At 40.6% G+C, this 15,980-nt stretch overlaps 1 protein-coding gene across 3 annotated transcripts in view; it reads left to right on the top strand.

Annotated features, from left to right (window-relative positions):
- IPO8 (importin 8) overlaps positions 1 to 6,528 on the top strand; it is a 49,625-nt gene extending 43,097 nt beyond the window's left edge. For 2 of the 3 annotated variants that reach the window (XM_034403609.2, XM_034403610.2), the window contains exon 25: positions 3,007 to 6,528. In XM_034403609.2, coding sequence (XP_034259500.1) covers positions 3,007 to 3,101 — 95 coding nt within the window. In that variant the 3' untranslated portion in view covers positions 3,102 to 6,528. The remainder of the gene's footprint in view (positions 1 to 3,006) is intronic. The other variant, XR_015728852.1, reaches the window with a different exon arrangement.
- The last annotated feature ends 9,452 nt before the right edge of the window (positions 6,529 to 15,980 follow it).

Here is a 15,980-nt window from a genome sequence, read left to right as displayed (position 1 = left end):
TCCAGAGCCTTTCTAGGAGTCTGGGGAGGGCGAAAACAGCCTTCCCCTCCCGCCCCGGAGACCCTCCAAAGGCCGGAAACAGTCTCACTGGAAGTTGGCAAATGGGCCATTTCCAACCTCTGGAGGGCCTCGGGAGGGGAGGAGGCCAGTTTTGCCCTCCCCAGACTCCTAGAAAGGCTCTGGAGCCTGGGGAGAGAGAAAAACGGGCCTACTGGGCCATCACATTCCAGGAGCTGGGGGAATGGGGGAGATTGCACTTGCATGCGCGGAGGAGGGGCGCATAGAATTATGGATGTGGGCATGTGCGTGCGACCCCCACACGCTCCCCATGCTCCTGACACACGATAGCAAAAAGGTTAGCCATCACTGATCTAAATTGTCCCAAGTTAGTTTTGTTTATCTTCGTCCATTATCAGAAGTTTTTTTATATATAGGATATTGTTTCATGTGGAAGTTTTGAGGGGTGTGGGGTGGCACGCCCACATACTTTTTACTCCTTTTAAGAGAACAAGAGCAGAAGCTTCGGGAAGCAAAATGATGAAATCCACAGTGAGTAAGAATCAGAATAGAGCTTAGAAGGGACCTTGGAGGTCTTCTTGTCCAGCCCCTGCTCAAGCAGGAAATCCTATACCATCTCAGACAAGTGGCCGTCCAGTCTCTTCTTTAAAAACCTCCAGTGGTGAAGCACCCACCACCTCTGAAGGCAAACTGTTCCACTGGTTAATTGTCCTCACCGTTAGGAAGTTTCACATTGTGGAGGTTGGGTATCAGGGAGAGCTTAGTATAAGATGCTTACAAGTCTAGTTGAGCATTAATTTCCTTTAGACACAGCTGTCTAATAGTCAAGAAGCAAACTCTTTCCGATGAGACAGGGCATTCATCATGCCCTGCGGGGGTGTGTAGGTATATATATATGTAGTATGTATGTATGATTCCTATATATCACGGGTATCATTTAGGGCCACATCAAGGTTATGTTTGACTTCGGAGGGCCAAGGTGGGCGTGGCCAGCTTGATATCACTCAAGTCAGGGGCACCTGTGGTGACTTGAGCCCCGTGGGCCAAATCTGGACCCCGGGCCTTGAGTTTGACACCCCTGCTATATATAATATAGGAATCTGCAGGCAATACTGATTTAGGGAGACACTGCAAACCTGTTCTCCTTAAACCTCCCACCCCCAACCCTTCACTACATACCAGAGGTGGGTTTCAGCAGGTTCTGACTAGTTCTGAAGAACCGGTAGTGGAAATTTTGAGTAGCTTGGAGAACCGATAGTAAAAATTCTGCCTGGCCCTGCCCCCATCTATTTTCTGCCTCCCAAGTCCCAGCTGATCAGGAGGCAATGGGGATTTTATAGTATCCTTCCCCTGGAGTGGGGAGGGAACGGAAATTTTACAGTATCCTTCCTCTGCCATGCCCACCAAGCCACACCACGCCCACCAAGCCACGCCCACAGAACTGGTAGTAAAAAATTCTGAAACCCAACACTGCTACCTACCTCTATCACCATTTCCAAAAGAAGCGACAAAGAAGCTTTAGAAGGATGCAGGGAATCTAAATACGCAGCATGTTTAAACATTCCATGTATTCAATTGTTAAAAAAATGTGTGTGAGGCGTTTTTTGCCTCATAGCTACTTCTCAGTATAGATTAAATATTCATTCTGGAGTTACAGTCCAGTGATACAGCATATGCTCTAAGTTTCCAAGTAAATTTCTTGACATTCCAAGTTAAAAGGATTAGCTTATTGGTCAACCGTTGGGGGGGGGGGAAATAGGGCGGGATGGAAAAAATGTTCTGACTTGGAACTTCACGTGTTGCTTTATTGCAGTTTGACCAGGCATGATTTCTATTAGGTTCACTTAAATGTACCTCCCAGTGCTCAGTTAGTATGTGGAACTAGTGCAATTTTTCTGGGATTGTCCCAATGGGTTCATGCTCCTTTCAGTTGCTAGAATTTCCATCAATGGTAGTGCTGCTGACTGAGAAGTACTGGATGCTCACTCTGCCTCTTTAAAGAATGCTCAGATGCGGGAAGGTTGAAATAGTATTTAGTTCTACCTGCATGATTTTTTTCAAAACTTTTCTGCAAGTCAAAGATGCTAAATAAATTTATAATGCCTTGGTAAGGCCGCATTTGGAATACTGCATCCGGTTTTGGTCGCCACGATGTAAAAAAAAGATGTTGAGACTCTGGAAAGAGTGCAGAGAAGAGCAACCAAGATGATTAGGGGACTGGAGGCTGAAACATATAAAGAACGGTTGCTGGAACCGGGTATGTCTAGTCTGATGAAAAGAAGGACTAGGGGAGACATGATAGCGGTGTTCCGATATCTCAGGGGCTGCCACAAAGAAGAGGGAGTCAAGCTATTCTCCAAAGCACCTGAGGGCAGGACAAGAAGCAATGGATAAAAACTAATCAAGGAGAGAAGCAACCTAGAACTAAGGAGAAATTTCCTGACAGTTAGAACAATTAATCAGTGGAACAACTTGCCTCCAGAAGTTTTGAATTCTCCAACAGTGGAAGTTTTAAAGAAGAGATTGGACAACCATTTGTCTGAAATGTAGGGTTTCATGCCTAAGGAGAGGGTTGGACTAGAAGACCTCCAAGGTCCCTTCCAACTCCACTCCTATCCTATCCTATCCTATCCTATCCTATCCTATCCTATCCTATCCTATCCTATCCTATCCTACTCTACTCTACTCTACTGTACTCTACTCTACTCTACTCTACTCTACTCTACTCTACTCTACTCCGTACCGTACCGTACCGTACCGTACCTTCCATTCCATTCCATTGATCTAGAAGTATCTATAACGGGGAATTCAAATGGCTGCATGTTTCTTCTTAAAAGAGCTATGACTTTTCCTCATATTTAGAGGGTCTTCAGAAATTGCATAGCATTATCGTATCTGTTTAAAAAGAAATTGGAAGTGGCATTGGTAGCGCATAAAGATATACTTGCAGCCTGTCTCTTAATATTCATTTGTTTCTTTTCAATTTAGAGTCAAAGAGGATAGAACAACAAACGGGCTTCCCATTTGATAACAAAGGACTGGTCTCTGGATATAACTTTGGCACTGCTCCAGGAAGCAACTGAAAAGAGCTTAAAGAACTGTACAAAAACATTTCATTATTAAAAAAAAAAATGTGACTTATGAACAGGGAATATAATCAAGAGGTCTGCAAGTTTTCTCCTTCGGAAAAGGCAGTATTTGACCCTCTTCCCCCCCGCTCATTAAGACATTCTTTCTAACCAGCTGCTGTAATGTATAAATCCTTGTGGGTATTTTTATAAGTTGTTGGACTGAAAAGAAAGCATCTGTCCCCTCTTCTTTCTCCTTAGGAAAAGGGGGGAACCAGCTATTTGAAACCGAATGGAATTGCACTTCTCAGGTTTTTGCCGTGTGAAATTGAAGGGGTCCTATGGATAACAGTGCCTTCTGTTGTATATACGGATTGCCCAACAAAAGAATTTTGGAACGCAATGCTTTTTATTTGTTTGTTTGTTTGTTTGTTTCAAAGAAAAGAAAGGGCATAGAAAAGGTCATAATTCATACCTTGCTTTCCATACTCTTGTGTTAACTTCCTCTAAAGAAATCATGGCTGTGTTGTGCCCGTCACCACATTTTACAGTTAACTATAGAAACCGTTGTTAACATCCCTGGGTATGTGTTGGCTTCTTCATCATGCCTCATTGAGTTATAAAAAAAAAAAAACGTCTTCGCATTCACTGCTGTTACCAGATGGTGAATTGTTTTTAAATTCTTCTTTAGAGTGGTCAGGCTTTGTGTGGGTTGGTTTTGTTTTGTTTTGTTTTTTCTCTCCAAACTTTGCAAAACGTCCTCCTTGTTTACCACGGAATCCATCTGCATGTCGATGGATTCCTTTTGAGGTGCTCCCTCTGCTTACCTTGGACCATGGTCTGGCCTATGAAGACTCTCGCCCTACATAGCCAAGAATAGTGGCCTTAATCTGGCATCATCCCCTGTTGGGATTAGGTTTAAGATAAACTAGGAGTTTCGATCCTAAGACATCTGGAAAATCCCACTTTGTAAAGCAAGATTAGTAACTGAGCAGGATTTTTTTTTTTCCTTTTCTTTTGCCACTGTTGACCATCTGAAAAAAAATCCCAGTGTTCTCCAAAACACTTTTGAAAAGCACTGAATTTTAACAGAATTTAATCTTCAACTCTGGATCTGTTTGAATGTGGATCCCAAGCTTTTCCCAGTGCTGTTGTGGATTTTGTGTCGTCTCAGTCATGAGCTTGCGGACTATGTAAATGGTTAAATCAACTTTGTACTGTATTGTTGTTGCTTTGAAGTGTTTCAGTTACAGGGTTATCATTCTTTTAGCCATATTAATGGTGAGATTTTAAACTTTCAGTAATTGCATATATAGGCCTTTGCCTTTTGCCCAGCACTTGAGTTTGGTTTTGTTTCCCTCCTTTCCAGTTGCAACCACAGGGGAGCAAAGGAGAGAGAAAGGAGTCAAATGATGCATATGGTGTTACTTATGCAAGCCCCCATTTTCTATATGGGTCATGACATTGCATACATGCTTCCCAAAAGGAACAGCTTGGGTCATAACAGAATAGTGCCTGCAGGTGTCTTCCTTCCTTCCTTCCTTCCTTCCTTCCTTCCTTCCTTCCTTCCTTCCTTCCTTCCTTTCTTCCTTCCTGACTTACGTTTGCCCACGTTTGTATAGGAGAACATAATAAGATCACATTTGGTGGCTTATCTTGCACAAATGTTGAGGACAATGGACTGAGTCTTTGTATTCCAGCTGTCTATCTCAAAACAAAAGACACTGGTTATTGCTTTTGAGCTTCTGTCCTCCACAAACCCATTACAAAGACATCTATTTTCCATAACGCACTAGCAAACTTTTTACATTTCTCCAAAGCAGTTTTTATAGGAGCATAAACTTTCTCAGACAAACAGTACATTTGCAGTTATGTAAATGGACTTCCCCCCTTTTAACATGATAGAAGAATGGGAAGGGGTTAGAAGCATATATCAATTGATCAAGAGAAACCTTGATGAAATCATCTCTTTTCCTGAGCTATTTTTACTTAGATATCCCATGGGATACATTAGATATTCCAGGCTTCAGGATCAAGACAACTTTCTCAAACCTGGCACATTTATAAAGCCTTGGCTGGGGATGAGGAGACTTGTAGTGCCCAATATCTAGAAAATGCTCATTTCAGGGACGACTATACAAAGAAAACATACTGAGCTTCGAATTTTTAAGGAGAAATATAAAGTATGCTAGTTTGGGAAACGAGCAACCTAATTTTGAGGTAAGAGCTCAATTAGACCGTCATTTACTAAATTTGGTCTAAAAGCCTTTCCTGCTATCTTGGCTTTTTGTAAACGGGGAATCAAACTTCCTTCTCAAAATGCTAGCTTAAAACTACTTCACACAAGACAAAAAGCAAATCTGTATTTAATGCAGTGAATTCAATTCCCGAAAGACTATTGGTTGCAAGCACCCAACAGTCTCATTTAGATGTGATGCTTTTGGGGATACATTTAAAACATGTTCAATATATTTCTGTAGAGGAATTAGAATGTAAATATTTGGTTTCCCCTCCCCCCCCTAATACAGTAGGATAAACATTCACCTCCATTTACATTTATTTTGGTTCTTTACTAATTCTGTTTTATATCCCAAAGAAATTTTCTGTAAATGTTTTAGCCTGTTGAAATGAGCTAAAACCTGGTTCCCTCATCTGTCTTGAATTTATTGTTGCACAGTTGATAGACCAGAGGCATTTGCTAGAAAATACTTAAGAAAGCAAGAGGGGAAAAAAAGAAAAGAGAATTTGTTGTTCTAACCTCTTGGGTTTTTTGTGAAAATATGTTTGCAAAGGAAAGTATATTTTTATTTGTTTGTATCTATATGTGAAGGAAATCCATTTTTAAAATATTAAGTAGCATTTAGACTACTGCTTCATAGGGGTAACAGCTTGGCTTTTAAAAAATTCTTTGTGTTTTTGCTTATAAGATTCTAATCGTCTTCCAGGATTTTGCCCAAATTTTATCCTAACATATCCACCAATCACAAAAATACCACTGGGGGATTCAGGGAGGATTAATGCTTCTGTGGCATCCAAATCGCTACATAACTTTGCCGCTTTCTTGCCTCTTGGACTTGATCAGATTGAGGAGGAGAGAGGCATGAAATGCTTTTACCTCCAAGCTTCCTTTTATGTCCTGGTTTTTTTGGGGGTGGGTGGGTGGTGCAGAAATGATTTAGGATTCTACCATTTAAACATGCAATATGGAGATGATGTGTAAGATGGTCCAACTGCATGGATTTGTCAGCTGTTGCATGCAGATACCTACGCTTCATTGATGCCTAGGGAACATCAGGAACACATCAGTTGATGAGACGTTACCATCTCTATTTCCCTCCGATGAATATGTCTTTCGTTGTTTTGCCTATGTTACGTTGGGTTATGACAAATGTAACTTGAGAGAGAGCACTTCCTTAATTAAAAAGCTTAATGTGTAAAGCAATTGTTGGGAATGCAGAGATTGAGTGATTGATTCACATGTTTCTGTTTATTGTTGATGACTCATTCGTGTTATGGATCAGCTGTCACACATGCAGTATGACGGATATAAATCATATCGCTCCACACACTGTGCTTTATTTCTTTTGGTCAACCACACTTCGTCTAGTTTTCCAAATGAAGGTACCGGTAAGTGTCTGTCAATTTCTGGATAGCTTATCATAATTGATACAGTATCTGCTTTTTCAATTCCCACCCATGAATCCTCAAAAACATCTTTAGATAGCTGAAACCATATTTATTGCCACAAAATAAACAAAACATCACAACAAGCTCTACAAGAAAAACGTAGAGCAGTGTTCTGACCTAGGCTTCCTTAGAAAGTATAAAGCACAATCTTAGTCCCGGCAAAACCTCTTTTATTTACATGGCTGTGAATTATTGTGATTCACAGTCCACAAGGCTCCACAAACAGTCTTTCAGGGGAATGTTTATAAACACCAACCTTATCTCACTTGAAATGCTGCCAGAGAACTAATTGCCAAATGCAGGGCAAGGCCAAACTTGGCACAGAGTCAAATAACTTTTCAAAGTTTGAACCGACCAGATGAAATTGCTTCCTGCAAAAGCTCACGCCCTGTTCACTCCTCTTTTATGTCTTATGGGAGGGGCCAATACTCCCAAGTCGACCCCATTTTCTCCAAGCCTTACTCCCAAGTCGACCCTGTTTTCTTAATTCTTGTCTTCTGGCAGCTCTGCGCATGTGCACACTGGGAACAGGCTCCCCCTGTTCTGCCTCGCTGACGGCAGACTCTGGAAACTCCGGAGGCAGCACATAACTTATCAGATGGCCTTGGCCCTCTCTGCCTCCAATGCAGAGCCCTTGTCCAAGCTTTCCCCAGCCCCCAGGACTGGCCCAAGTTCCTCCCCAACCTCCTCACTGTCTGATTGCTGCCAGCTCTGCTGGCCAACGATGGGCCACAACAGGTAGGGGGTTGGACTAGAAGATCTCCAAGGTCCCCTCCATCTCCGATTCTATGTTAAAGCACCAGAGTAGCTCTGCTAAAAATGGGGAGTATCTCAGTTGCTCACAAATGCAATATAAATGCAAGCTTTATTTCATCTTTAGCTAGCCCCTCTACCCAGCTTCTGCCTTCATTTTAAAGAGGACAATATTATCTAGGTAGAAGAAAGGTAGGGCTTTGGGGTAATCTCCCTGTGTACCTGATCTTAGACCTGCCCTGGGCTTTAATGCCAATTATTTCCAGGTCCTATTCTAATCAGCTTCCCATATGTTCAGTCTAATTCATGAATGGCAGAGACATGGTGACAAGGTCAGCCAATGAATAGGCATAGCAACTAAGTCAGCCAATGAGGACTGTTTGGAAACTGAAACAGTTTTGGAGGCTGGGTGTGGCTCAGCTCTGAGTGTGTGAAAAAAAAGAGTTCCAAACTAGTCTGCTCTCTGAACTGAAACTGTTCTCTGCCTTGTCATCTCTACCACGTTTGAAGAACCACTCTTGGTATTGTATATATGTCTCGTGTTATTATGTATATAAAGAGAAGTTAATGAATCCTGCTGAATCAGTTATCTGTGTGTGCTTTCTGGATGTGACTTCTGCAACAAACTCTGACACAGCCTTCACCTAAAAACAAGATGCTGGACTTGATAGAACAACATTCTGGTCTTCTCAATAGTGACCACTGAGGTCAGCTGAAATTTTACTAGTTCTGCCTCTGTTTCGAAGCTCGTCCTGTGATGAACCATTATGCCTAGCATTATGATGGACAGTTTTGCACTGTTACTATTTGTGCTTATTTGATATCTCTTCAAATTACTGAGGGAACATTTTTAAAATAATCGTTTAATCCAATTCTTGACCACAGAAGCTATTTCTACAGCGTGAATGTAACTGGGTTGTCACACTTGAACTTTCAAAAAGAGGATACTTTGGAGACAGTCTGCTTTCTTTAATGTGCCATGTACATCGGGTGGGTTCTAAAATTTTTTACTACAGGTTCTGTGGGCATGCTTATTTTGTGGGCGTGGCTTGATGGTCATGTGACAATTCTTTAGGATTTAGCAGAGATACTGTTCTACCGGGCTTTTAACTGCAGAGCTGTACTGGTCTACCCATTTGTTTTTGGAAGCACCGGTCTACCCATTTATTTTTGGAGGCACTGGTCTACCCATTTATTTTTGCAGGCACCGGTCTACTCATTTGTTTTTGGAGGCATCGGTCTACCACCACACTGCCTTTTAACACTGATCAGCTGTAGTGCGGCCCTTTGAAGCCCCACGGCAAGAGTTTAAACAGTTTTTTTCCTTCTAGCCGATCAGCTGGGACTCAGGAGGCAGCAATAGATTGGGGTGGGACCAAATAAAAGATAAGAACGTGGGGGGGCGGGGGGCAGAACTGATTCGGTGACATCATATCATCACCGTTACCAGCTCGGCGGAACTGGGGCGAACTGGGAGGAATCCACCACTGATGTACATGTTTTCATTTGTATATTTATGGTCCTTTCCCCCATTATAAGCATAGGTTGTACAGATAATTTATTAGAGGGTAGAATTTAACACACACTTTCTCGGATTGTTCTATATGTTTTTGATACAGGCTTCCTTAAGTTTAGCTGACATTCAAGAAAAATGATGCAATTTATATTCAAGCTTTTTCCTTTCAAAAAAAATTTTTTTTTTTCTTTCAATGTGTGATTGGAATACCCTTAAGAACAAATGCATTGTCTGGGATATATTTCACTGAATGCATGTTTAAATGTCTTAATCACGGTGGGGGGTTTTTTCAACTGTTACTACAAGAATGACTACAATGTTGGAAACATCTGGATTAGGTTTGTAATTCCTGAGAATAATGACAGCCATCATGTCTTGTGAGAAAACAGCTTTCAGGATCAACAAACTTATGTTCATCAGATGTTGGGTTGGAACAATAGGACATTTTGATAGAATTTTAAAAAGTGCTCATCCAAAGTTGTCAACATCCATTGTTTCTATCACAGGATGAATGTAATTGTTCAAAACTCCTGCTGGATAACCTATGATGAGACAGAGAAAAGAGGATGTCTACAACCACTTAATATTTGCAACTCCTTTCATCACAAACTTTAGTTAGTTTGGGGTCTAACTCTTCGAGTTCCCAAACTTTATAAGCATTTATCACCTATAAGCGCAATGCGTGAATCAAACAAAGCCGCCTGTTCAAGGTGTCCCTTTAGCAGCAGCATCAAGAGTATTCCGAACCAGTGGTGAAATCCAAATTTTTTTACTGCCGGTTCTGTGGGTGTGGCTTGGTGGGCGTGGTGTGGCTTGGTGGGCGTGGCAGGGGAAGGATACTGCAAATTCTCCATTCCCTCCCCACTCCTGGGGGAAGGATATTGCAAAATCTTCATTCCCACCCCACTCTGGGGCCAGCCAGAGGTGGTATTTGCCTGTTCTCCAAACTACTCAACATTTCCGCTACCGGTTCTCCGAACTGCTCAAAATTTCCGCTACCAGTTCTCCAGAACCTGTCAGAGCCTGCTGGATTTCACCCCTGTTCTGAACCCCAATTAGTTTTGACTGCACACTGCGGTTCTTCCAGTCAAAATACAGAATGATGACTGGGAATAATTTTTACTGAACCATGATTGCTTCCATCTGTAGAAACAATTCCAGAATAAAGCTATGCAATTTTCTTCAAATGCTTCCAGAGGAGCATCAGTTGAATGCAGTATCATTTACAAAGTTAGCCAGTCCTCCTGTCTTAATTTCAGGAGTTTCAAATGTTGGGACTCTGTCGAAAGCAAGGAATACCTTTTTCAGCAAAACAATTGGACAATCCATTGACCTGCAACTACTCTTGATTCCTAAGAGTGTGACATGCAATCACGTTCTTTGCTGCAGTAACAGCATCCTTCGAATCCCTATTTGCAAAATAATCTTGTCAGTTTTCTGATGAGCTTTCTTCTCTAACTGCTTTGTTTTGCTTGTCCAAGCGCACACGAGATTGACAATCAATAGTGAGTTTCTTTGCAAAACACCTATATAAAGCTCTATCAAAGATGTTGATACACACAATCATTTTTGTTTTGCAACAAGAAAAGTCTGGTACCTTGCCCTCACTTAGGAGTAATCAAAAACCATTCGCCCTCCTTGGGAGTAATTTAATGCTTTTTCTTTTGAAATGCTCGTCTACTCATTGTGTCTACGCTTTGTATGCAACGAAATTTCATTTTAATGTATGCCGATTATTGTACATTCAAAGTGACAATAAAGTTAGTCTAAGTCTAAAAGCCCCAGTGTTCCTCAGCCTCAGCTGTTTTAACATGTGGGGACTTCAACTCTCAGAATTCCCTAGCCCTCCACATCTTAAAAGTTGTTGAGGTTGACAAATAGTGCTCTGACCTAATGGAATTTTTTAAAATTTATTTATTTTAGTCAAGCATGTATTTTATGACAGATACAAGTGTAAACATAATTATGAATACATGAAATAGATACGAATAAAAGGGAACATTAGGACAGGGACGGTAGGCACGCTGGTGCGCTTATGCACCCCCCTTACAGACCTCTTAGGAATGGGGTGAGGTCTACAGTAGACAGTCTAAGGTTCAAGTTTTGGGGATTTGGGGAAGAAACCACAGAGTCAGGTAGTGCATTCCAGGTGTTGACAACTCTGTTACTGAAATCGTATTTTCTGCAGTCTAGTTTGGATCGGTTTACCATGAGTTTGTATCTATTGTGTGCCCTTGTATTGTTTTGGTTGAAACTGAAGTATTGATTGGCTGGTAGGACATTGTAGCAGATGGTTTTATGTACTATGCTTAGATCAGACCAAAAGCAGCGTAGTTCTAAGTTGTCTAAGCCCAAAATTTCAAGTCTGGTGGCATAAGGTATTTTGTGGAGTGGAGGAGTGGAAGACTCTTCTTGTGAAATATCTCTGGACTCGTTCGATTGTATTAATGTCTGATATGCAGTGCGAGTTCCAGACAGATGAGCTGTATTCAAGAATTGGTCTGGCATTAAAACAATCTACCTGACACAACCAGATTAATCTTGCTGATAGCGGCTAGCAGCATCTACATATACACTATTTCATTTTCCCTTCTTTCTTTAGGCACTTAGGCAGAGCAAGACAACTTTCTTAGAGACAACTGACGGTTAGATGGTTAGACATAGTCCTCAACTAACAACCACAACTGAGACCAGAATTTCTGTCAAAATTTATTACAGTTGTAAGTCAAATTGGACCCAATTTGGTGACATTATGGCGGTCCTTAAGCCAATCCATCTTTCCCAATCGGCAAAAATGGTGATAGATCACAATCACAGGATCGCTGGACTCTGCAACTGGTTGCAAATGTGAACGGATTGTCAAGTGCCCGAACTGTGTTCACATGATCATGGGGTGGTGCAACAGTCGTAAGCATGAATACGGATTGTATGTCACTTTTTCCCGAAGCCGTCATAACTTTGAACCAATCTCAAATAAATGGTTGTAAGTCAAAGACCACCTGTACAGCAAATCTCAGACAATTATGGAACAGCACTTTCTTCATTCCTAATGCTGTTTGTAGCCTCTTCTAGCTCCATGATTCTTTGGAATACCAAAGAGCAATCTATACTTTAAATTAACATTTTTCAAATTGAGTTTCTGGATTTATTAATCAGAAGAAAAAATGCTCAAAGTCCTACTCATTGTCTTAGCTGAGCTAAGTATGATGTGTCGTGAGAATCAGTGGTGGGATCCTACTGGCTTAACAACCAGTTCGGTGATCGCGCGCTTTTCGCGCGTGCACAATTGAATGAAAAATCACCTTCCGCGTTAGTGGTAGAGAATTAAAACAGCTGAGATGCAGCAATCCGCTCTGCCACGCTAATCATCTGCGAAGATATAGGTAAGTAAAGTGCAGGGGCGGACGGGCAGACCCAGCTGATTGTCGGAGCTACCGGTTCACTTGAATTGGTCCGAACTGGTAGAATCCCACCCCTGGTCAGAATGCTTCCCATTTTATTTGCTTGCAATCATTTCCATGCTTCTTAATTCTCCCAACTCTATGAGGATTATTAACATATAAAATATGTATGTTAATTATGAATGAAAGCAAACAAAACCATTTAACCTGATGTACTCATTAGGAAGATGCCCACCTAAAAGGGATCATTGCCTCCATTTTTCTAAAAGGGTTCATTTCAGAAAAAAGGGGGTTGCAGCAGTGAATATCTAATTACCCAATCTTTTCCAGAACATTCTCTCCCTGCTAGACCAGGGAGAGGAAGATTCTACCTCAAGAAGCCAGCCCCGATAGCAAAGGTCCACCCCATAAAAGATTTCACAAATAATCAAAACATAAAATATAAGATAAGATTCCAAAATTTCATTGTTGCTGCTGTGAGATGGAAAGTCATTTGTTCCTTCTGCTTCTTGTTCTGGTTTGGAAGCAGAATGCAATGACCACATTATTAGAGAATCCTGAAAAAAAAAATCATAATACATTTCACATTCGTACAAGAGGGTGGGGTGGGAAATCCCTACACGAGTAGAAACTTGGTACAAAATCCATTTTTTCCTGGCCCAAGAGGCTTTTTTTTTTTTTTGAAAAGTTTTACAAATACATTTTCTCCCCAGTTTCCCCCCCACCAAACCCCCCAAACCCTCCCTGACCCTCCCCTTTCCCCCCCAGGACTTCCACAAAATAAAATCCTAATCAAAAATACATTTTATGAAACTTAAACCCCTCCACCCCCTATATACCATTTATACCTTCTTAAAACTCAGTTAATCTATCCCTACATAATACATTCATTCAACTAAAAGCTATCTGATATTTCCTAGTTTGATATTTATTCTGCACATAATCTATCCACTTTTTCCACTCCCATACATAAGTCTCTTGAGTTCGGTCTTTTAAATATGCTGAAATCTTCGCCGTCTCTGCAAAACTGGCCATCTTCAAAGTCCATTCTTCAATAGTGGGCAAAGCATCATTTTTCCAATATTGACCTATCAATAATCTCGCTGCTGTCACCATATACAGTATCAGCTTTGTTTCACCCAATGTAAAACCCTTAACTATACCCAATAAAAACAGTTGTGGAGAAAACTGAAGTTTTTTCTTCAAAACATTTTGCATAACGCATATTGCATATTGCCCAAGAGGCTGTCTTGAATTAAGTATACGCCTTTGGTTCACATTTCGTAATTTTTTTTTTCAAGATGGATTTTTTTATTATAGTTTTTTTTTTGAACAAACAAACATACAAACAAACAAACAATACATCCTAAATCATTCAGTGCTTCATCTGAGTACATATTTTGTGTCTTCTACTCCCTCCTCCATCATTTTCATATTATATTTCTATCATACCTTTATATCCCTTTAGAGGGAGAAGTAATTAAGAAAATATTGGAATGTGCAGAAATGAATAGATTAACATTGGTAATTAACGAAAAAGAAGAATTGGAGTATTTTAAAGTATGGGGGCAATTATACCAATGGTTAGAGAAGAGATATATATAAAAGTTTAGATAATTGATGAATTAATATAAACATAAGAAATTTGGGAAGAATGATGTAACAATCTAATTGGCACACCCTTAAATGAAATAAGAAATGCATTTTTGAAAGAATCAAAGAGGCAGCACATGATAAAATTAGAGGAATTGGCTTTTAAGATTCTCAGTGCTGGAAGTCATTTAGCATAAAGACGTGTTATCAGGTTATGGTGGACATGAGTTACTACTGAAGCAGTCTGAAAAACTACTTTATTCCCTATGTGGAAGAAACCAAGATCAAGCTTTGCGTTCTTGTGCATGTGGGATTAGGGGTAAGAGGAGAGGAATTTTTCTGACATGGCCCCACAAATCTGATAAGCCAACCTCAAGTCAGTACACTTATCCTTCTGGTTCAATCTCTATCCTTGCTTTTCGGCAAGAAGAGAAATCTTTGTGAATGTCTTGAAGGTCTTCAGGGCTACTGAGCAGTGGTGGGTTTCAAATTTTTTTACTACCAGTTCTGTGGGTGTGGCTTGGTGGGCATGGCATGGCTTGATAGGCGTGGCAGGGGAAGGATACTGCAAAATCCCCATTTCCTCCCGATCATCTGGGACTGGGAGGCAGAGAATAGATGAGGGCGGGGCCAGTCAGAGGTGATATTTACCGGTTCTCCAAACTACTCAAAAGTTCTGCTACCGGTTCTCCAGAACTGGTCAGAACCTGCTGAAACCCACCTCTGCTACTGATAGTCAGCTACAATTGTAGCTAGTCAGATACAATTATTTCACAGTATACCTCAGCATTCTACCCAAAGTCTTCTAAAAATTGCTAATAGTTTGAAATAAAATATAACTCAAAACCCCAGAAATCCCCACCCCATCCTCTATAATTAAATCCAGTCCCAAAAGCTTGAGTAGAGAGAAAGATCTTGGCTTCTTTGTTGAAAGCAGAAAAACTGGACTAATCTCGATTTCACAGCTTGATGGAGTCCTTAGGAATGTTCATTTGATACCATTTTGATGACAAGTTTATTTCTGACATTACTGCCTTTGTTTTAAATACCTAATTCCTTCAGAAGGGTTTCCACAACCATTTCAACAGGTTGAGTTGGAAGAAATGCAGGAACAGCTTGACTAAACTCCTCCATGTGGTATGTTTCAGCTCTTCAGAATAGAACAGTGACTTTGGTGGCCATTCCAGCTGCTCACTGACAGAACAATTATAGAGTTTATAATTGAGTTGAAGTGCCTGAATATACTTTGTTTTTTTTTGTTTTTTTTTAATATCCTAAGGATAACTTGCCTTTGGTCTTTCTCAACTGTGCTTTCTAGTAATGGTTGCATCAGGCTAGCTAGCTGAACTTCTGTTTGTGCAAAAATAGTAGGAACTTTTAGATGAGATGTTTATTGGGCAAATGACCTCCTATCCTATTTGCAGTGTTTTACAGCAGATCCAGATACAAAGAACAACAATGTGTTGCATTGCCATTCTCACAATTGTTCAGCCTACTGTAGATGATTGGATTCACACCTTGTACTAAACTACAATATGGATTGTTTCATTATCACTTAGAGAAATGACTGCAACTATCCACTGGAGCTTGAAAATCAGATTTAATGTATCTAAACTAGATGTTCAGTGATTTGGTAATAAGATGCATGAGCCAAGTCATCATAAATAACTCTTACATGACATAGTTGTCCTCAGTCTAGCAGTATGTTAAAAATCAAAGTTAGTGACAACATCAGAAGGGAATTAGGGTTCACTTGAATAATGCAAAATTGATAGGTGTGTATTGAGCACCATGCTGCCCCCCATCTTACAATATTAGGAAATGGGCGATCACACTATCATGAGCGAGAAGAAAGTCTTACTGTTTCATAGTAATTGACTTTGGCCTTTTGAGCAGGACAATATCCATCCTCTCAGACTTCATTATTGGGAAAGGAATAAGCAT

Source organism: Pantherophis guttatus, chromosome 7, assembly GCF_059756535.1.
Source record: "Pantherophis guttatus breed Tessera chromosome 7, ASM5975653v1, whole genome shotgun sequence".
NCBI lineage: Eukaryota > Metazoa > Chordata > Lepidosauria > Squamata > Colubridae > Pantherophis > Pantherophis guttatus.
This window is presented reverse-complemented; position numbering and strand designations above follow the sequence as displayed.